At 35.9% G+C, this 22,372-nt stretch overlaps 2 protein-coding genes and 2 pseudogenes across 4 annotated transcripts in view; all 4 read left to right on the top strand.

The window, feature by feature from the left end:
• The window catches only part of LOC309840355 (olfactory receptor 4C15-like), a 65,694-nt pseudogene that overhangs the window by 32,420 nt on the left and 10,902 nt on the right, over nucleotides 1-22,372 (top strand). The window lies entirely within an intron of this gene.
• Nucleotides 9,317-10,246, top strand: LOC309872928 (olfactory receptor 4A47-like; the record flags this gene model as incomplete). The annotated part of the gene is made up of 1 exon (XM_082747896.1): nucleotides 9,317-10,246. The coding sequence occupies one exon, from the start codon at nucleotides 9,317-9,319 to the stop codon at nucleotides 10,244-10,246; it is 930 nt and encodes a 309-aa protein (XP_082604022.1).
• LOC309841281 (POU domain, class 5, transcription factor 1 pseudogene) lies at nucleotides 10,261-12,544 on the top strand (annotated as a pseudogene). The gene is made up of 2 exons: nucleotides 10,261-10,270; nucleotides 11,855-12,544. The product of its transcript is annotated as a POU domain, class 5, transcription factor 1 pseudogene (transcript).
• On the top strand, nucleotides 19,864-20,790 carry LOC309872951 (olfactory receptor 4A47-like; the record flags this gene model as incomplete). Its single annotated transcript, XM_082747920.1, has 1 exon — nucleotides 19,864-20,790. The coding sequence occupies one exon, from the start codon at nucleotides 19,864-19,866 to the stop codon at nucleotides 20,788-20,790; it is 927 nt and encodes a 308-aa protein (XP_082604046.1).

Genomic DNA, 22,372 nt, shown 5'->3' on the forward strand with positions numbered 1-22,372 from the left:
TCATAAATTCCACATGGGTGAAATCATATGGTCCTTGTCTTTCTCTGACTGCCTTATTTCACTTAGCATTATAACCTCTAGATCCATCTGTGTTGTTTCAAATGGCAAGATTTCATTTTTTTATGGCTGAATAATATCCCATTGTATATACATACCACTTCTTTATCCATTCATCAATAAATGGACAGTTCCATAATTTGGGTATTGTAAATAATGTTGCAAAAAACTTAGGGGTGCATTTATCTTTTCAAACTAGTGTTTTTGTTGAGATGCCTGGGTGGCTCAGCCAAGTTACCCATCTAACTTTGGCTCAGGTCATGATGCCAGGGGCCTGGTATCTAGCCTTGGGTCAGGTTCCTTGCTCAGCTGGGAGCCTGCTTCTCTCTCTCTCCCAGCTCATGCTCTTTTGTTATCTCTCCATCTCTCAAATAAATAAATAAATAAATCTTTAAAAAATTGTGTTTTCATATTATTTGGGTGAATACTCAGGAGTAGGAGTACTAGATCACATGACAATTCTATTTTTATTTGTTTAAAGAACTTCCATGCTATTTTCCACTATGGCCACACCAGTTTGCATTCTCACCAACAGTTCCCTTTTCTTCACATCCTTGCTAACACTTGTTATTTCTTATGTTTTGATGTTAGCCATTCTGACAGGTATGAGTTAATATATCACTGTATTTTTGATTTGCATTTCTCTGATGATGAACGACGTTAAGCATCTTTCCATGTGTCTGTTGGCCATCTTTATGTGTTCTTTGGAGTAATATCTGTTCATGTCTTTTGCTTATTTTTTTGGATTATTTGTGCTTTTCTGGCATTAAGTTGTATAAGTTCTTTACATATTTTCAATATTAACCCATTAATAGATATGTTATTTGCAAATATCTTTTCTCATTCCTAGGTTGTCTTTTAGTTTTGTTCATTATTTTTTTCACTGTGCAGATTTTTATTTCAATGTAGTTACCAACAGTTTATGCTTTTCTTTCTCTTGCTTCAGCATGCTGGGGTTTCAGAATATAGGTGAAATTTGGTGGGGAGTTCTGGAGCTGTCAGCCAAGAAAGAAATCTTGAGATGTCTCTGGTGCAAAAAGGTGGTTTTATTAAAGCATGTGGACAGGACCCATCTGGAGAAAAATCTGCCCAAGGTTTGTGAGGTGTGGCTGATTATGTATTTGGGAATTGGGGGAGGTAAGGAAAAAGGTGGTTTCAAAGGATTTTTATATGTTAAAGAAGACTCACAGGATACCAGAGACCTTACCATTGTGAAATTAAAGTTGTTTTTCCTTCTAGTAAGTCATTAACATTAAAAGTGTTGGGAGCTTCCTGGAGGAACAAAAATTTCACTGTGCCTGCTTCATTTGTTTTCTGTCAATGGGCTGCAGATTTTAAGGACCTTTAACTGTATTTACATTTCCTTCTTGAAGATAGGCCATTGATAGAAATGTTTTGTTGTTGTAAATAACTAAGATTTTTGTAAATTTAGGGAGACTCATGTCTTATAGGATTGTAATCTCTGTAAATTAATTTGTTTTTCCTTTAGGGCAGCCAGGAATGCTTGAGGACTGTCACATATATCCCATGGAAGGGTGGACTGTGGACTGTCAGCTTCTGCCTGTCCTCAGTGAGTCTTCTGCTCCCTCATCAAGGAGACATATCTAGAAAAATGTAACTGTGGCTAATGCCAGAGACATTACTGCCATTACTCTGTTTTAAGGTTTTTACATTTTCAGGTTTCACAGTTAGTTCTTTAATCTATTTTTAGTTTATTCTTGTGTATAGTGTAAGAAAGTAGTCCAGTTTCATTCTTTTGCATGTATCTGCTGTCCAGTTTTCCCAGCACCATTTACTGAGGAGACTGATTTTTCCTCACAACATATTCTTACCTCCTTTCTTGTAGATTAACTTCCAATAATCATGAGTTTATTTCTGGGTTCTCTGTTCTGTTCTATTGATCTATGTGTTTATTTTTGTGCCAGGAACATACTGTTCTCATTGCTACAGCTTTGTAGTATATCTTCATAGCTGGGATTGTGATACCTCCAGTTTTGCTCCTCTTTTTCATCATTGCTTTTGTAATCTGGGTCTCTTGTGGTACCATGCACATTTTAGGTTACTTCGTCTAGTTCTGTTAAAATGCTGTTGGTATTTTGATAGGGATTGCTTTCAATCTGTAGAGTTTTTAGGGTTAGAATGGACTTTTTAGCAATATGTATTCTTCCCATCCACAAGCATCAAATATCTTTCCATTGTTTTTGTCATTTTGAATTTCTTTCATCAGTGTTTTACAGTGTATAGAACTTTCAGCTCCTTGGTTAAGTTTATTCCTAGGTATTTTATTATTTTTGGTGCAATTGTAAATGGGACTGTTATTTTCTCTTTCTGCTACTTCATTATTTGTGTAAAAAATGCAACAGATTACTGTATATTGATTTTGTATCCTGTGACTTTAGTGAATTCATTTATTAGTTCTAGTAGTTTTTTTTGTAGAGTCTTTAGGGCATTTTATATATATAGAATGATGGCATCTAGAAATAGTGAAACTTTTACTTTTTCCTTACAAATTTGAATATTTTTATTTCTTTTTGAGCTTTGACTTCTGTAGCTAAGACTCTCAGTACTATGTTGAATAAAAATGGGGAGAGTGGGCAGCATGGTCTTGTTCATTATCTTAGGGGAAAAGATCTCAGTTTTTTACCATTGAGTATGATGTTTGCTGTGGGTTTTTTATATATGACCTTTATTATGTTAAGGTATGGACCCTTTAAACCTACTTTGTTGAAGGTTTTTATCATGAATGAATGTTGCACTTTGTCAAATGCTTTGTCTACATCTACTGAAAGGATTATGTGGTTTTTATCTGTTCTCCTATTGTTGCTATTTATCATGTTGATAGACTTATGAATATTGAACAACTCTTTCAACCAAAGAATTAATCCCATTTGATCATGGTGAATTTTTTAAATAATTATTTAATTATTGTTGGATTAGGATTGCTAACAGTTTGTTAAGGATTTTTTCATCTATGTTTATCAGAGATGTTGACCTGTGGATTGATCTCTCTCTCTCCCTCTCTCTCTTTTGTAGTGTCTTTATCTGTTTTTGGTATCAGGATACTGCTGGCCTCAACAAATGAATTTGGAAGTTCTCCTTCCTCTTTTCTTTGTTTGTTTGTTTTTTGTTTTTGTTTTGTTTTGTTTTGTTTTGAATAGTTTGAGAGGAATAAATATTAACTTTTCTTTAAATATTTGGTATGATTCACCTGTAAAGTCATCTGGTTCTGGACTTTTGTTTGCTAGGTTTTTTGATTACTGATTCAATTTTATTGATGGATATTTGTTCAAATTTTTCTCAGAAAAAATGTATAATATGATTTCAGTCTTTCTGAATTTGTTGACTTGTTTTGTGGCCTAATAAGCAATCTCTTCTGGAGAATGTTCCATGTGCACTTGAAAAAAATGTATATTCTGCTGTTTTAGGATGGAATGTTCTGAATATGTCTGTTAGATCCATCTGGTTCAATGTGTCATTTAAAGCCACTGTTTTCTTGTTGACTTTCTCTTTGGACGATCTGTCCATTGGTATATTGTCGTGTTAAAGTCCCAACTCTAATTGTTGCATTATTTATTACTTCCTTTATGTTTGTTAATAGTTGCTTTTTGCATCTGGACGCTCCTATGTTTGGTGCATAAATATTTACAACTGTTATGTGTTCTTGTTGGATTGGTCCCTTTGAGTATGTAGAGTTCTTTCTGTTTCTGTCAACAGTCTTTGTTTAAAAGTCAATTTTTTCTGTTAGAAGTATTGCTGCCTGGCTTTCTTTTCACTTTCATTTGCACGGTAAATGTTTTTCTATCCCTTCACTTTCAGTCTGCTTGTGTCTTTAGGTCTGAGATTAGACTCATGTAGGCAGCATATAGATGGGTCTCACTTTTTTTTGTCTGTTCTTTCACTCTATGTCTTTTGATTGGAGCATTTAGTTCATTTATGTTCAAAGTGATTACTGAGAGGATGTACTTATTGTCATTTTGTTACTTGTTTTGTGGTTGCTTTAGTGGTTCTTTTCTATTCCTTTCTTCTCTTGCTCTCTTCTCTCATGGTTTGTTGGCTTTCTTTAGTGATATATGTGGGTTCCCTTCTCTTTATTTTTTCCATACTTATTACTGGCTTTAGTTTTGTGTTATATATAAATCATTAGGTTTATATGTAATATCTTATGCCTGTAGCAACCTATATTAAAGCAATGGTTGCTTAAGCTAGGACCCCCTCTAGAATCATTACATTTTTACTCTCCTCCAAGCATGTTTTAGGTATATGGTATCAGACTTTATGTACTTTTATTTTGCAAATCCCTTGACTGATTTTTATAGATACTTAATTTATTGCTTATGGAAGTTATCTTAGTTTTCAAGTTTAGCTTTTAAATTGTGGTAAACTATATGTGGCAAATGTAAAATTTTAGCCATTTGTAAGATCACAGTTCAGGGGCATTAAATTTCTTCACTATGTTATAATAACATCACCACCATGTGTTTCTGGTACTTTTTCATTTTCCCAAACTGAAACCAGACACCCATTAAATACTAATTGCCATTCCCTATCCCTGAGGCCTAGGCAACCACCGTTCTACATATGATCTGTGAATTTGATATGCTAAGTACATCTTGTAAGTGGGAACAGACACTGCTTGTCCTTTTGTGACTGCCTTATTTCACTTAGCAGAATCTATTATAGGTTAGTATGTTTTGGCATGTGTCAGAATATCCTTTATATTTCAGGGCTGAATAGTATTCCACTATGTGTATACACATCATTTTGTTTATACAGTTACCTGCCAGTAAGTGCTTTGGTTGCTTCTTCTTACTGGCTATTGTGAATACTGCCATGAAAATGAGTGTAGCAATATTTGTTTGAATTCCTGACTTCCATCACCTTGGGTATATACCCAGAAGTGAAATTGCTAGGTCATGTAATAATTCTTTAAGTGTTTGAGAACTACCATAACATTTTCCATAGAGCGATATCATTTGACATTCCCAACAGTAATGCACAGTTATTCCAGGTTTTCCACATTCTCTCCTACATTTATGTGTGTGTGTGTATGTTCTTTAATAGTTACCTGTGTAAGTGGTGTTTCATTATGGTTTTTAAAATCCATTTTCTAATGATCAGTGATATTGAGATCTTTTCATGTGCCCACAAGCCATTTATACATTTTCTTCTGAGAAATGTCTATGCGAGTCCTTCATTTTAATCTGGCTGTTTATTTTATTGTATTTATATTTTTATTTATTTCTTTTTCCTTAAAGTCTTTTTATTTATTTGAGAGAGAGAGCAAGCACACAAGCTAGGGGAAGAGGCAGAGCAAGAAGCAGACTCTCCACTGAGCAGGGAGCCTGAGGCAAGGCTCAATCCCAGGAGCCTGGGACCAGGATACGAGCCAAACCTAAGGCAGATGCTCAAACAACTGACTCAACTCCTAGATGCCTTTCATTGTGTTGGAAGATGCAGAAATTCTTTATGTACTCTGGCTATCGATACCTTATCAAATATAATACTTGCAAATATTTTCTCCACTTGTGTGCATTGTTGTTTCACATTATTGGTGGTGTTGCTTGATGCACAAAAGTTCTTAATATTGATAGAGTACAAATTATCTATTTCTTTTTGCCAGTGTTTTTGAAATCATTGCCAAATCCGAGGTCATGGTTTTTCTTCTATGTGTTCTTGTAAGAGTTTATACTTTTAGTTAGATTTTAGGTCTTGATCCATATTGAGTTAATTTTTGCATATGGTATGCATTAGGGGTTCAATTTCATTCCTCCTATATGGATATCCAATTTCACAGCACCATTTTTTGAACCACCTGTCTCTACCCCATGACTACTCTTGATATCTTTGTTGAAAATCATTGAGTATATATGCAAAGATTTATTTCTAGGCTTGAATTTTATTTCATTATGATGTCTGTCTTTTTGTCAATATCACACTCTTTTGATTATCATAACTTTGTAATAAGTTTCAGAACCAGGAAGTTTTCCATTGTTGTTGTTGTTGTTATTGTTGTTTTCTTGCCAATATTATTTTCTCTGTTTGGGTTCCTTGACATTCCATGTGAATTTTTGGATGGATTTTTCTATTTCTCAAAAAATTTATTTTTTTTTTGTATTTTTATAGGGTTTACACTGAATCTATAGATCAGATTAGGTAGCATTAACATCTTAATGACATGAACTATATCAGTTCATGATAGTCTTTCCATTTCTTTGTGTCTTTCAGATTATCTTTCAGCAACATTTTATAGTTTTGCACTATAGAAGACTTTTGTCTCCTTACTTATGTTTATTCTTAAATATTTATTTCTTTTAATATTGTTGTAAAAGGAATCATTTTCCTAATCCTCTCTGGTTTGTTCACTGGTAAGAGAGAAATTCTATGTATTTTCATGAAAAAAGTTACCTTTCAAAAATTGGGTAGAGAAGGAATGTACCTCAACATAAAGGGTCATATATGACAGATCCACATGTAACATCACACTCAGCAGGCAAAGGTTGAAAGCCTTCCCATCACAATCAGGAATAAGATGAGAGTGCCCAGTCTCACCCCTCCTTCTCCCAAAAGCATTGAAAAAAAAAATCCCTGTGATATTTTTTAGCAATTTCTACTATAGATTAGGCCATCAGTGAAGTGAGATCATTTTACTGACTTACTTAAATTTTACTTAAAGTTATTAGCTATGACAGTGTTTCTGATGGTAGCAACTATCTCAGTTTAAGCATCATCTTTGAAGAAAGACCTTCACTGATCATATTCTTCCTAGTAGAATTCTCCCTGAGTACCTTGTTTGTCTTCTTATTAACACTGAAAAGATTATGATTCATATATTGAATTGTCCCTTTATTTATTGTCTGATTCTATTATGAGAATATAAGGTCCTTAGAGGAAGACACTTTTGCGTATTTTTTGCCTATTTCATTAATTGCTGTGTCCTCACTCATAGCAGGGTTCTTGGCAGTAAATAAGCACTCCAAATGTAAAATTTTAAATTTAAAAATAAAAAAAAATTGGGTAACAATTATGTCTAAATAAGTGAATAAATATGCAGAACATTTAACCACACTGCAAGGTAACATAAATTGACTATTAAAAGAAAGGAAGAAAAACTTGCTATGACAAGTGGGGAAATACATGATAAATTAATCTTCCTTAACACAACATGGCAGAGCTGAAATTTTATTCTTGACTGGTGGTAGTCTTACAATCGTTCTCATGATATATTTCTTTTTATGTAATATCTTGCTGACCCTAACTATGTGATCTGACCTAATACTTCTTCCTATAGATACTTTTAAAGTTTTTGTGGAAATTCCCATTGAATTTAATTAAGCAAGAATTAGTCCTGGACACTTCCCAATTCTAGAACTTAATGAGGTGTTTGGTTAGAAGGCATAATACGCTCAGCGATCTTTGCTTGTGTTGGGAAGAAGATACTATGCTCCTAACAACTGATATATATTTTTTAGGGGAGTTCTGTTAGGCTTACAGCATTACCTAAAGAAAAGCACAAGAATGTCTCTTAAAATATCAAGTCAGCTAATCTGAGCAAACCGACAGGACAGAATGAAGTTGACTAATGAGTTGAATGGTATTTTTCTATTTAGACATTAGTAGGAAAGAAGTTACTTGAGAGAAGTCTTCCTCGGGAATGTCTGGTTGCTATCACCTTGTGTAAGGATAGGAATTCCTTGTCTTTTTGATGAAATCTCCTAATTTGCTAAATTTTTGATTTCTGTGTGGACCCTGGATGTCCTAGGAAGTAATTTACAGTACAAATAAAAGCAACTTTATGAATAACCAGAAGACTCCACAGAGAGAATGGACAGGCAGTTGAGTGAAATAAAATATGTCCTCAAGTAATAATGCAGCTTTTTACCCTCTCTTGTCAGACTGGATGATAGAAGAATTCCATATTCCTGTGAATGAGTAAAAAGTGTTCCTTCAGATTGTGGACATATTTTCATAAGGTAAGAACAACAGTAAATAGTGGATACCAGGCTTTGCAATTGTGTATCTTTATTATGTTAAAGATTACTTTAGATAAAGCAAATTTGGATTGCAGTTCTAGATTTATCATAAAGATTTATCTTAAAAATGAATGACTTTGGAAAAATTAACTGGATGCTCTGAGTCTCCATTTTTCAACTATGAAATGAGGATTATAGTTCCTGTTACTGTAATAGAAATGTGATTCTTTAAGTTGTGAGCCTGTGAATGGAATCCCCTGTAGTTGTTGTGAGCAGTGGAATGATCAGATCAGAATCAAATCTAAAAAGGATCATTTAGACTGCATCAGGACCACAAAGTGATGGAAGCCAGAATGAAAGGGGAGGGATGTTGTGGGAGGCTAGTGCAGTGGACCAGAAGTGGTTCGGAGAGGGGAATGATCAAGATAGTGTTCTATTTTAGAGGGGGTTAATAAGATTTATTAAAGGTATCAGTAAACTATACAAGAGCAAGAATGGCATTAAGGACATGGTGATATTTCTTGTCTGAGCAATGGTATGGAAGGTGGTACTATTTAATTAGATGGGAAACCTGTTTCTTGATGAACATTAAAAATTTCGTTTCAAAAGTACTGAATTAATATCCAACTGGAAAAGTTCACAGCTGGAGATCATATATATATATATGATATATGTATATATGAATATATATGAATGAATATATATGAAGTACAACACTGGAGAGCTTTCCCATTTACTGGTCAGGGAAAGAGGGCATATCCATCCAAAGATTCTAGGAAAAAAGTCTCAAGGAAGATGCAATCCAGGGCCGCAAACTTCCATTCCTTGTTTGATCCACTCACTTCAAATATGTCAATTACCTTAAAGGGGCCTTAAGTATTTAGTTGTATGACTTTATAAACTGTGTATCTTTGCATGGAATTCCCTTGCCTTCTTTTCTTGTCCTTTCAGTTTTCCTTTGCTACTCAGTTAAAGCATTGCTTCCTCTGGGAAGCCTTCTCTGACTGCTGTTTGCTTGTGACCTTCATACTGTGCAACTATTTTTATAGTATCACTTATTACATTGGTGGTTATTACGTATGTTATCACTGAGTGTTGAAAACCATGGCTTATTCAACTTGGAAATCAGAATGTCTGTGATACATGTGACATAAACAGGTACTCCTGCCACAATCTTTTCACTGAATGAGTCAATAAAAGATTAATCTTATAATGCATTTAAAAGTTTTCCCCCTTGTTTTGTAGACCACTTCCTTCTATTAGGAGACGTCAGCTCCTAAGAAGGCTACATGGAACCAAGAAACAATGTAACTTACTTTGTCCTCTTGGGCCTCACCCAGGATCCAAAGGAACAAAAGATCCTTTTTGTTATGTTCTTAGTCTTTTATATTTTGACTGTGGTGGGAAACCTGCTCATTGTGGTGACTGTAACTGTCAGTAAGTCCCTGGACTCACCTATGTACTTTTTTCTTGCTAGCTTATCATTTATGGATGTCATTTATTCATCTTCTATTTCTCCCAGATTGATTTCAGACTTGTTGTTTGCAGAAAATACCATATCCTTCCAATCTTGTATGACTCAGCTATTAACAGGACATTTTTTTGGTGGCTCAGAGGTCTTCCTTCTGCTGGCAATGGCCTATGACCGCTATGTGGCCATTTGCAAGCCCTTGCATTATTTGGTGATCATGAGGCAGTGGGTGTGTGTTGTGCTGCTGGTAGTGTCCTGGGTGGGAGGTTTTTTGCATTCAATAACTCAAGTTATCACTATTTATAGGCTCCCATTTTGTGGTCCCAATGTCATGGATCATTTTTTGTGTGACATGTACCCCTTATTGAAGCTGGTCTGTACTGACACGTATGTCATTGGCCTGTTAGTGTTAGCCAATGGAGGGCTGATCTGCAGTATTGTGTTTATGCTCTTGCTCATATCTTATGGTGTCATCTTGAACTCTCTAAAACACCTTAGTCCAGAAAGGAGGTGGAAAGCCCTCCAGACCTGTGGTTCCCACATTACTGTGGTGGTCTTCTTCTTTGTTCCATGTATTTTCATGTATGTAAGACCTGCTAAGACCTTTGCCATAGACAAATCATTGAGTGTGTTTTATACAGTCATAACTCCCATGCTGAACCCATTGATCTACACCCTGAGAAATTCTGAGATGTTAAATGCTATGAAGAAGCTTTGGGGAAGAAATTTTATATCTTTGAGTAGATAAATGTATCATTCACCATGAAGAGAAGTATTTGACATTAGGGTCCATATCTTTGGATTGCAGAAGTCCTCTTTTTTTTATTTTTTTAAATATTTTATTTATTTATTTGAAATAGAGATCACAAGTAGGCAGAGAGGCAGGCAGAGAGAGGGAGAAGCAGACTCCCCACTGAGAAGAGAGCCTGATGGGGCCTTGATCCAGGACCCTGGGATCATGACCTGAGCCGAAGGCAGAGGCTTAACCCACTGAGCCACCCAGGCGCCCTTCAGAAGTCCTCTTAAGTTTGATCGGACTTCCTTTATTTGTAAGAATTTAAGTAAATTATAATTAAAGTATGAAGAGTTTCCCTTGTGGCTAGAATGTAAGGTCCATAATACCTTGTTAATCTCTTCACTTAGAAATGTGTAATGCCTCTATAGCAAAGAATCCATGCTATGTAATGAATCACTGAGGACATTTTTTTTTATGATTACATTAATTTTTAGTTATTTAAAAATTTTTTAAAAACATTTTTTCTGAGACAGTATTATTTTTTAGAGTCTATCAGTTAAATTTATCCTTTTTGTTATATTATTTGTAATAATGCTATGTAGACTTTTCCTTATTAATTTTTGGTTGCTTTAGATAATCATATTTAGACTAATACTTTTAGCTTACATAAGAAAAATTGAAGTGTAATAGATAAAAATATTGAAAACCTTACAGAAAGAGATAAAGTGTAGAATAAAGTTCTGTTTAACTCTCAGCATTGTTTCCAATTCTCTTACCCAGAGGCAGTTGCTTGATCTGTATCTTTAAGCTCCCCAGGGAATAATCTGTACAAATTCAAGAGTAAATATCTATGTGTGAGTCTTCTATGTGTATGCAAATGCCTTACTATAGAACTTTTATTAAAAGATTTTATTTATTTATTTGGCAGAGATCACAAGCAGTCAGAGAGGCAGGCAGAGAGAGAGAGGATGAAGCAGGCTCCCCGCTGAGCAAAGAGACTGATGCAGGACTCCATCCCAGGACCCTGGGATCATGACCTAAGCATAAAGCAGAGGCTTAAACCCCTGAGCCACCCAGGCACCAGTATTGATTTATTTTTAATTGAAATATAGTTGACATAAAATATTACACTAGTTTCAGGTTTATATCTTCGTGATTCAACAGTTAAGTACACATGATAGTGGGTGGGATTAGGGAGGGAGAGAGGTCTTGAGCAATCCCTTGGAGAGCCCTCATTTTTCCAGACCCCTTGACTTGGGCTCCCTCTGTTTTTCATGGCAGGAAGCCTGGTCTCTGACTTGGCATTCTTGTATCCACAAGGGGATGGGGGTGGAAGGGATGGGTGGGAGGTCTAGAGCACTACTGGGTTAAGCCTCTCACCTGGCTGACCATCCTTTATCCTCCTGGTGGGTCAGGAATAGAATCAGAGCTGTGGCCAGATGTGGAATTTTGGGGGATTTCCCTATGTCTCCCTGCCATATGAGTTCTGCAGAGGGACAGCATACTGTAGACATCAGGTTAGGGTGGAGCGGGTGCTCCTAGGCAGCCTCAAGACCTCTCAATGGGAGGGCAAGCTAGGAACTGAAGTGGAAAGCCAGCTCCAAGGATGCTTTTCTTGAGCGGAGGAAAAGCTGGAGCTTAACTCTGCAGAGTCCCAGAACATCAAAGTTCTGCAAAAAGATCTGGAATGATTTGCCAAGCCCCTGAGGCAGAAGAGGATCACTCTAGGATATACCCAGGCCCACGTGGGGCTCACCCTGAAGATTCTTTTGGGAAGGTGTTTCACCAAATAGCCTTATCTGACCCTTTGAGCCTCAGTACCTCAGTTTCTACAACACATGTAAGCTTCGGCCCCTGCTACAAAAGTGGATGGTGGAAGCTGACAACAACGAAAATCTGCAGGAGATATACAAAGCAGGGATCCTTGTGCGGGCCCGAAAGAGCAAGTGAACAAGTCTGGAGAACCCTGTGAAGTAACCTGGAGAACATGCTCCTGTAGTGCCTGAAACTCACCCACGTGCAGATCAGCCCCATTGCCCAGCAGCTGGGGCATGAGAAGAATGTGGTCTGACTGGACTTATGCAATGGTCATCAGCAGGGACTACTGGCCAGGAGAGGATTTTGAGGCTGCTGGGTCTCTTTTTTCAAGGGTACCAGTATCCTTTCTTCGAGGACCAGGGCCCAGCTAGGTACCCCTGCCTATGGGACTCCCACTTCACTACCCTATACTCCTTGATTCATTTCCCTGAGGGTGGAGCCTTTCCCTCAGGGTCTGTCACCACTCTAGGCTCTCCCATGCTTTCAAACTGAGATGTTGGCCCTTCCCAGGAATAGGGGTGGGGGACAGAGGAGAGGGGAGAGCTAGGGAACAGTATCTGGGGTTTGTCCCAGGGCTTTGGGATCAAGTTCTTCATTCACTGAGAAAGGATTTGGGAACACAAAAGATGTAGGGGCTGGGAGTTTGGGGGGATTAGTTGGAGGCAATTCAAAGTTCAAGGATCCTTTTTTTTAAATCCCTGAATTACTCATCACTTTGTTCTTAAAGAAGCCTGGGACACAATAAACCAAAAAGTCCATTACAGAATGCTGGTCATGAAAAGTGTAGCTTCCATCTGTTACCATCCATGACCAGCCAAAGTCCCCACAATATTATTGATTATTCCCCCTAGGCTGTACTTTTCATTCTTGTGAGCTATTTATTTTATTCGCCAGATATTGTACCTTTCAGCCCCTTCACCTACTTCCCTGATCCCTCCACTCCCTTCCCCCTGGAAGCAGGTATTTATTCTCTGTATTTATGAGTCTGTTTTTGTTTTTTGTTTGTTTCAGTGTGTTGATTAAATTCCACATAAAAGTGAAATCTTTTGCAATGTCTTGAACTAGTCCATATAAATCTCTTTGTTTTTCTTATACTCCATGTACTCACTTAAATATATACTAAAATAAATATCTCCATTCCTCTTCATGTTATTACTTTTTTCTGTAATGAAGAAATTTATAATTGTGTGTTTGTGAATATGTGCAGGTATGAGTTGATAGGAGAGGACTTGTTAGGAATGTATTTGAGTCAATGGTCAGATAGCTAAATGTTGAATTTCATAGTTATTGCCAAACTGTTGTCCTTGAGATTGTACTAGTAGCTACCCTGCTGCTCAGTCTGTGAAAGTACTTCTGTCCATATTCTCCACAACCACTCACAGATACATATTCATGGTATAAGGCAACCAGAAAAATTGCAATCTTTCTCATATTATTGAGTTTGGGTATCTTTTCATGTGTTTAATGAATCATCTATTTTTTTTTTTTGTCTACTTTGTGTAATTGTTGATCTTTTCTATACTGTTATTAGTGAGTACTGTCCTTTACTGAAGAAATTATCTCCTCCACTGTTGTATAAGTATTTGATATTTTTCTGTTATTGAACTTGTGATGTGTTTTAATACTTGTATACATTATAGAATGCTTTTGGCATGTGAGTAATGTCCTTACTAATTTAATATTAAATTATTTTTGGCTTATATATCTTCCTTAAAAAGACTTTCCCCATTTCATTCATACCAAAATATTCTTCAATTGCTTTTATAGCTCTTAATTTTAAAGCTTTGTTGAGCTCATATAACTTACATTAAAACTTTTGATCCATCTAGAATTTATTTTTTATAGGCATTAAAGAGGTATGGATTTTTAGTTGGTTTTCTAAATTGCAGTGTTTTTAAAGTTTCATAATTTTCTTTTTGTCATTGACTTGAAGTCCTATTATATCTAAAGCTCCATATACACTAGGATCCCATCTAAGATTTAATTCTGTTTCATTGATCTCTATTCCTGTCCCAGTTGGTACACAATAAAATTGCTTTCATATGTAAAACATTTTGTATATACCTCATTTTTTATTCAGATTTATGTCTATGCTTATATATTTACATTTCAAAGAAGATTTTAAAATAAAAAATGGTTTTACACTGAAATAAAATAAATAAGTTTAACATTAATGGAGGGCATGTATTGCATGGAGCACCAGGAGTGGTGTGTAAACAATAAATTCTGGAACACTGAAAAGAAATTAAAAAAAAAATAATGGGAAATAATAAATTGACAGATTAAAGTAAGTTTAAATAAAATAATTTTAAAATAAGTTTAAAATAGTTTAGATACAAGACAGTATTATTTTTAAGAAGATCCCATTTAAGAAGATTAATTTAGGAAGAGTTTACAGCTTTCTAGTACTGAGAATTGTTATCCATGAGTAGGTCTTTTCATTCAACAAGTCATCTTTCATGACCTTGGGTACCGCTTCCATTTTCTGTCCATGTGAGTTAACACTTCTAGCTATCTGCTGTTCTCCATCTATGGCCCCTGAATGCTGCTTTGCACTTTTTTTTTTTTAAGATTTTATTTATTTATTTGACAGAGAGAAATCACAAGTAGGCAGAGAGGCAGGCAGAGAGAGAGAGAGGAGGAAACAGGCTCCCTGAGCAGAGAGCCCGATGCGGGACTCGATCCCAGGACCCTGAGATCATGACCTGAGCCGAAGGCAGCGGCTTAACCCACTGAGCCACCCAGGGGCCCTGCTTTGAACTTTTGCTTTAAGGAAAACCATCTCTTTCAGGAAGTGTGTCTGAAGTCTTTGCTGAGCATCCATGTGTTCATGTGCAAACATCTGTACTATGAAATCATCACAACTGATGGGGATAAGGGTTCCTCTTTCAGTTGGCATGTGCTAGAGCCTTTGTCCTTGCAACTTTTCAGGTCCTCTTCACAGTGTGGCTGCCTGTGTGTGCTTCCACTGTCATAGACCACTCCTGCATGACATAAACCTTTGGCTGAAACTTATCTGCATAGACACTCATTCTCTTGGTCTCTTTGTTGGTGTCAACAGTAGGTTCATACCCCAAATAGCCAAAAGAATGTTGAAAAAGAAAACCAAAACTGGAGGCATCACAATTCCAGACTTTAAGCTTCATTACAAAGCTGTAATCATCAGATCAGTTTGGTGCCTGCATAAAAACAAACAGATCAATGGAACAGAATAGAGAACCCAGAAATGGAGCTCAATGCTTTGGTCAACTAATCTTGGGCAAAGCACAGAAGAATATCCAAGTGAAAATAGACAGTCTCTTCAACAAATGCTGTTGGGGAAATTAGACAGCCACGTGCAAAAGAATGAAACTTTCTTATACCATACACAAAAATAAACTCAAAATGGATGAAAGACCTAAACGTGAGGCAGGAATCCATCAAAATCCCACTGAGCAGCAATGACCATTGTTCATCATCCTTGGCCTCTGATACAGCAACTTCTTACTAGACATGTCTCAAGAGGCAAAGGAAACAAAAGCAAAAATGAACTATTAGGACTTCATCAAAAGCATCTGTAAGCTAAGGAAAAAATTGAAAAGGTAACCTCTGGAATGGGAGATGATATTTATATGTGACATATCTGATAAAGGGTTAATGTTGAAAATCTATAAAGAAGTTATCAAATTGAGCACACAGAAAATACTCCAGTCAAGAAATGGTGAGAAGACATCCAGATGGCTAACAGACATATGAAAAGATGTTCAACATCCCTCATCGTTAGGGAAATACAAATGAAAACCATGATGAGAAACCACCTCACACCTGTCAGAATGGCTAAAATGAACAACAGGTGTTTGTGAGGATGGGAGAAAAGGAACTCTGTTACAGTGTTGGTGGAATGCAAAGTGGTGCAGTCACTCTGGAAAACAGTATGAAGTCTTCTCAGAAACTTAAAATGGAACTATCTTATGATACAGCAATTGCTCTACTAGGTATTTACCCAAAGGACACAAAAATACTGACTTGAAGGCACACATCCATCCTGATGTTTATAGAAGCATTATCAACAATAGCGAAATTATGGAATAAGCACAACTATTCATTGATTAATGAGTGGATAAAATAGATATGGTGTGTGTACACACACATACACAGACACAGACACACACACACACACACACACACACCCTGAAATATTACACAGCCACCAAAAAGAATGAAATCTTGCCATTTGAAGTGAGGTGGTTAGATTTAGAGTGCATTATTCTAAGGGAAATAAGTCAGTCAGAGAAAGATAAATACCATATGATTCCACTCAAATGTGGATTTTAAGAAACAAAGCAGGTGAACATAGGGGAAGGGGAAAAGTAAGAGAGGGAGGCAAACCACAAGAGACTCTTAACTACTGAGAACAAAGGGTTGGGGAGGGGAGGAGGGTGGAGGATGGGTTAGATGAGATGAGTATTAAGTATTAGGATGAGTATTAAGGTGGGCATTTCTTGTCATGAGCACTGGCTGTTATATGTAAGTGATAAATCACTGATTTCTTCTCTTGAAACTAATACTACACTATATCTTAACTAACTAGAATTTAAATAAAAAAACTTAAAGAAGGAAATAAAATAATAAAGAAAAAGGAAATTTCAATTTGCATAAAGAAATAGAGTCCATGAAGAGTCAAATTAAGGCAAAATAAAAGATTTTATTTATCTTAAGAATAAATTTAAACTTTGAAAGAAATTTCAAAAATAATTTAAACTCTATATAATTTTTCCAGTAGTACAAGAAATTAGATGCTCTGTAAACATACTAAAATGTAAAATAAAAATCATTTAGAGAGTGAAATAAGAAAAAAACCCATCTTAACAAATTGGGTATAGAAGGAATTTACCTCAACATATAAAGGCCATATATGGCATATCCGTAGCTAACATCATACTCAACAGGGAAAGGTTGAAATCTTTCCCACTGTAATTGGGCACAAGATGAGTGAGCCCAGCTCCCACCTCCTTTTCACATAAAAATGGACTAAAAATCCCTGTGAAAACTGAGCCTTTTGTACATATAGGTCATGCCATCAGTGAAGTGAGAACATATTACTTAGAATGTTTTCTTAATTTTACTACCTATAACAGTGTTTCTTATCAGAGTCGCTATCTATCCTTGCATTGCAGCTTTAACCTTACCTTTGAAGGAAGGCCTTTCCTGATTGACTTCTCCATGTAGAAATATCCATGAGTACCCTGTTCACTTATTATTAGCCTTGAGAAGACTATGTTTAGTTTACTAAATTGTCCCCTTATTTACTGTCTGACTCTCTTATGAGAATATAAGGTCCATGTAGGAAGGACATTTTGCATAATTTTTTCCTCTTTTTCCTTAATTGCTATGTCCTTACAGCAGGTTTCCTGGCAGTAAATAGGAACTCCAAATTAAAGAAATTATTAATTTAACAAATAGTTATTATGCCTAAATATGTGAGTAAATAAAATGTCTAACCACACTAAAATTGACTATTAAATAAAAGGAAAGAAAAAGTTGCTATGACAAGAGGGAAAATATGATGAATTAATCTTCCCTAACACAAAATGGCTGGGCTGAAATTTTGTTCTTGACTTGGTAGTAGTTTTACAATGGTTGTAAATGTATGTTTTTTGTTTTTTTGTTTATGTTACCTCTTTCTGACCCTAATCATGTGATTTGGCCTAATAGTATCATTTTTTTAAAAGATTTTACTTATTTTTTTGGCAGAGATAGACACAGCGAGAGAGAGGGAACACAAGCAGGGAGAGTGGGAGTGGGAAAAGCAGGCTTCTCGCTGAGCAGGGAGCGTGATGCCAGCTCCCCAGGACCCTGAGATCATGATCTGAGCCCAAGGCAGACACTTAACCAACTGAGCCACCCACGCGCCTGACCTAACAGTATCTTTATAGGGATATATTTAAAAGTTTTTTGTGGAAATTTCCAGTGAATTTAATTAAGCAAGAATCAGTCTTGGACACTTTCCAATTCTAGGACTTAATGAGGAATGTGGTTGGAAGGGATAAAATGCCCAGTGGTCTTTGATTGTGTTGGGAAGAAGATACTATGCTCCTAACAACTGATACTCATTTTTTAGGAGGTCTCTGTTAGGCTTAATGAAAAGCAGAAGAAAGACTCTTAAAAATCTCAAATCAGCTAATCTGAGCAAGCCAACAGGACAGAATAAAGATGACTAAAGAGTTGAATGATATTTTCCTATTTATACATTAGTAAGAAAGAAATTACTTGAGAGAAATCTCCCTGGGAAATGACTAGCTGTTCCCCTTATGTAAGTATGGGGTTTACTTGTCTTTTTGAGAAATTATCTTACTGTGCCAAATTTTTGTTTTTCTTTGTAGACCCTGGAATTCCTAGGAAGTAATCTACAATGTAAATAAAAGCAACCTTCTGAATAACCAGAAGGTTCCACGGAGGAAATAGTCAAATGAAATTAATATATCCTCAAGTAATAATGCAGTTTTTTTGCCCTCTCTTGTCAAACTGGATGACAAAAAAATTCCAGGTCCCCGTGAATGTATAAAGTGTGTTCCTTCAGATTGTGGATATGCCTATATAAGGTAAGAGGAACAATAATAGCAGAGACAGTTTTTGCAATTGTATGACTTATCTTTATTATGTAAATTCAGATTACTTTGAGATAAAGCAAACTTGGATTCTAATTCTAGTTTTATCACTCAAAAATGTGTGACATTGGAGAAATTAATGGGGACTACAATTTCTATTACTGTAATATAAGATGTGATTCATTAAATTGTGAGTGAGTGTTTGGAATCCACTATAGTATTGTGAGCAGTGGAGCGATACATCAGAATCAGATTTTAAAAGGACCATTTGGCTGCATCAGGACAACAAACTGAGGGAAGACAATGCAAGGTGAGAGATGTGGCAAGACCCAGAGTGCAGTGAGGGGAGAAGGGAAATGATTATGCTTGTGATATATTTTAAAGGGGGTTGAAAGGATTTGTTAAAGGTATCAGCATGTGATATGAGATCAAGAAATACATGAAGGACACTGTGATATTTCTTGTCTAAGCAATGATGTGGAAAGTGATACCATTTAGTGAGCTGAAAACGCCTATGTTTATCGTGGAAAATTAAAATTTAATTTCATAAGTCCTGGAATGATATCCGTTTGGAGATATTCGTAGGTAGAGATATCATATATATGAAGTTCAAAAATTAAGGGAGAGGCACAACACTGGCATGCTTTCCCATTTATTGGCCAGGAAAAGGAGGCATATCCAACCAAAGACCATAAGCAAGAGATCTCAGTGAGGGAAGAGACAGTCAAAGGCAGTGATCTCCCATTCCTAGTTTGATCAACTCACTTTGAGTATGTCAATTACCCTAAATAGTTCTCAAGTACTTCATTTTTGTGACTTATAAACTGTGCACCTTTGTGTGGAATTCCCTTGCCTTCTTTTCTTGTTTTTCCTCTTTTCTGTTGAAACTCAGCTAAAGCATTGGTTCTCTTGGAAGCCTTCCTTGACTGATGTTTGGTAATATATTCCTACCCCTGATCTTTGCATTGTGTGACTATTTTTGTAATGGCACTTATTTCATTGGTGATTATTATGTATGCTATCAGTGAGGGGAGGAAACCGTGGCTTGTTCGACTGGAAATTATAACATCCATTACACATTTGACAGAAACAGATATGCCTTCCACATTCTTTTAATTAAATGAGTCAATAGAATATTAACCTTGTAATGCATTCAAAAGTTTTCCCCCTTGTTTTGCAGAACACTTCTTTCTATTAGGAGACGTCAGCTCATACGAAGGCTACATGGAACCAAGAAACAATGTAACTTATTTTGTCCTCTTGGGCCTCACCCAGGATCCAAAGGAACAGAAGGTCCTTTTTGTTATGTTCTTGCTCTTCTATATTTTTTCTGTGGTAGGAAACCTGCTCATTGTGGTGACTGTAATTGTCAGTAAGACCTTGGGCTCACCTATGTATTTATTTCTTGCTAACTTATCATTTATGGATGTCATTTATTCATCTTCCATTTGCCCCAGATTGATTTCAGACTTATCGTCTGGAGAAAATACAATATCCTTCCAATCTTGTATGACTCAGCTATTTACAGAGCACTTTTTTGCTGCATCAGAGGTCTTTCTTCTGCTGGTGATGGCCTATGACCGCTATGTGGCCATCTGCAAGCCCTTGCATTATTTGGTGATCATGAGGCAGTGGGTATGTATTGTGCTGCTGGTAGTGTCCTGGGTGGGAGGTTTTCTGCATTCAGTAATTCAAGTTATCACTATTTATGGGCTTCCATTCTGTGGCCCCAATGTCATTGATCATTTTTTCTGTGACATGTACCCCTTATTGAAGCTCATCTGTACTGACACGTATGTCATTGGCCTGTTAGTGGTGGCCAATGGAGGGATGATCTGCACTATTGTGTTTGCGTTCTTGCTCATCTCTTATGGTGTCATCTTGCACTCTCTAAAGAACCTTAGTCCGGAAGGGAGGCGGAAAGCCCTCCAGACCTGTGGTTCCCACATCACTGTGGTGGTCTTCTTCTTTGTTCCTTGTATTTTCATGTATGCAAGACCTGCTAAGACCTTCCCCATTGACAAATCATTGAGTGTGTTTTATACAGTCATAACCCCAATGATGAACCCACTGATCTACACTCTGAGAAATTCTGAGATGACAAATGCTATAAAGAAGCTCTGGAGAAGAAATACCATGTCTTTTAGTTGATAAGAGTATTATCCATCATGAGGAGCATTATTTTACATTGGATCCCATTTTCTAAATAGGCAGAATTCTTCTTAAAATGATCCAGAGTCTCTTTGTTTAAAATTAATTGTTAATTAAAGAATTAACAGGATGATTGTGCTACAATAACATTTTCCTTCTTGCTATGTAAGGTCTACAGTGTCTTGTTGATCACTTTATTAGAAAGGTGTAATGCTTTTATCTCAAGGAGTTAATAATGGGTAATGAATTAGTGAGGAGATTTTTATATGATTACAATAATTTTTAATTAAGTTATGTTTTAAAATTTGTTTTCTGAGATGTGTATTATTTTTAATTCGATTCTTGTTATTTAAGGTAATCTTTTTATTATAGTCTTTATATTATTTAATGATGTATAGACTGTCTTGTATATTAAATTTCTGCTGCCTTAGATATAAAATAAGTGTTTTCATAAGAAAAATTGAAGTGTGATGGACAATAGTAAGCAGTACAAGAGCAGATCCTGTACAACTGGAAACAATGTTGAATAAATTACCTACTTCTCTCTCAGTGTGGTCTCTATTCCTCTTGCCGAGTTAGTCTTGATCTGTTAAAGACTCATGAGGTAAAAACTTCCCAAATGCATTTTGATTTAAATACATGTATGTATTTTTTTCTCTGTGTATTTAAATGTTTGCCTTTATTATGCAACTTCTTTTTTAAAAAATACACCTTTAAGTTGGCATAGTTTTGCTTATTTCTATGTTTTTAACTGAAGTATAGTTATCATTCAACATTACAGTAGTTTCAGGAATATAGCATAGTGAGTCAACAATCCTGTACATTAAGAGATGCTTTTAATGATAAGTGTCGTTTTAATGTGTTACCATACAAAGTTGCTACATTGTTTTTGACTGTGTTTCCTGTGCTGTCTTTTTCATTCTTGTGACATATTTAATCACTGAAACTTTGTGCTTTTCATCCCCTTCACCTATTTTTGCTTATCCCTTCATCCCCTTCTGTTCTGGCAATGACCAGTTTGTTCTCTGTATGTATGAGTACATTTCTGGGTTTTGTTTGTTTCACTGTTTTTTTTTTTTCTTTTTCTTTTCTTTTTTTGAATTCCACATATAAGTGAAATCTCTTGCAACATTTTGAAGATACTCCACACTAGTCCATAAGATCTCTTAGTTTTTCATGTACTCCATATTACTGATTTATAAACATTTACTAAAATAATAAATGTATTCATTTCTGTTCATGTTTTTACTAACCTTTTCCTACAATTTTTTTTTTTACAATAAGTATGTGTTTGTGAACATGTGCAAGTATGAGTTCTTAGGAGTGAAATTGTTGATCTATGTATTTGAAACAATGATAAGATAGTTAAATATGAGTATTCATAGTTTTCGTCAAACTATCATGCTTGAGATTGTATTAGTAGCTAAACTGCTTCTCATAGTCTGTGAGGGTATTTGTGTCCACATTCTCAATAAACCATACCTGATAAATATTATGGTAGAAAATAATCTCATTAATATGAAATCTTTTTCATATTGTCGAGTTTATTTTTAATATGACTTATATTCCTTTTTCTGTGAAT

The sequence above is a fragment of the Mustela nivalis genome (assembly GCF_964662115.1).
Source record: "Mustela nivalis genome assembly, chromosome: 9".
Lineage (NCBI taxonomy): Eukaryota > Metazoa > Chordata > Mammalia > Carnivora > Mustelidae > Mustela > Mustela nivalis.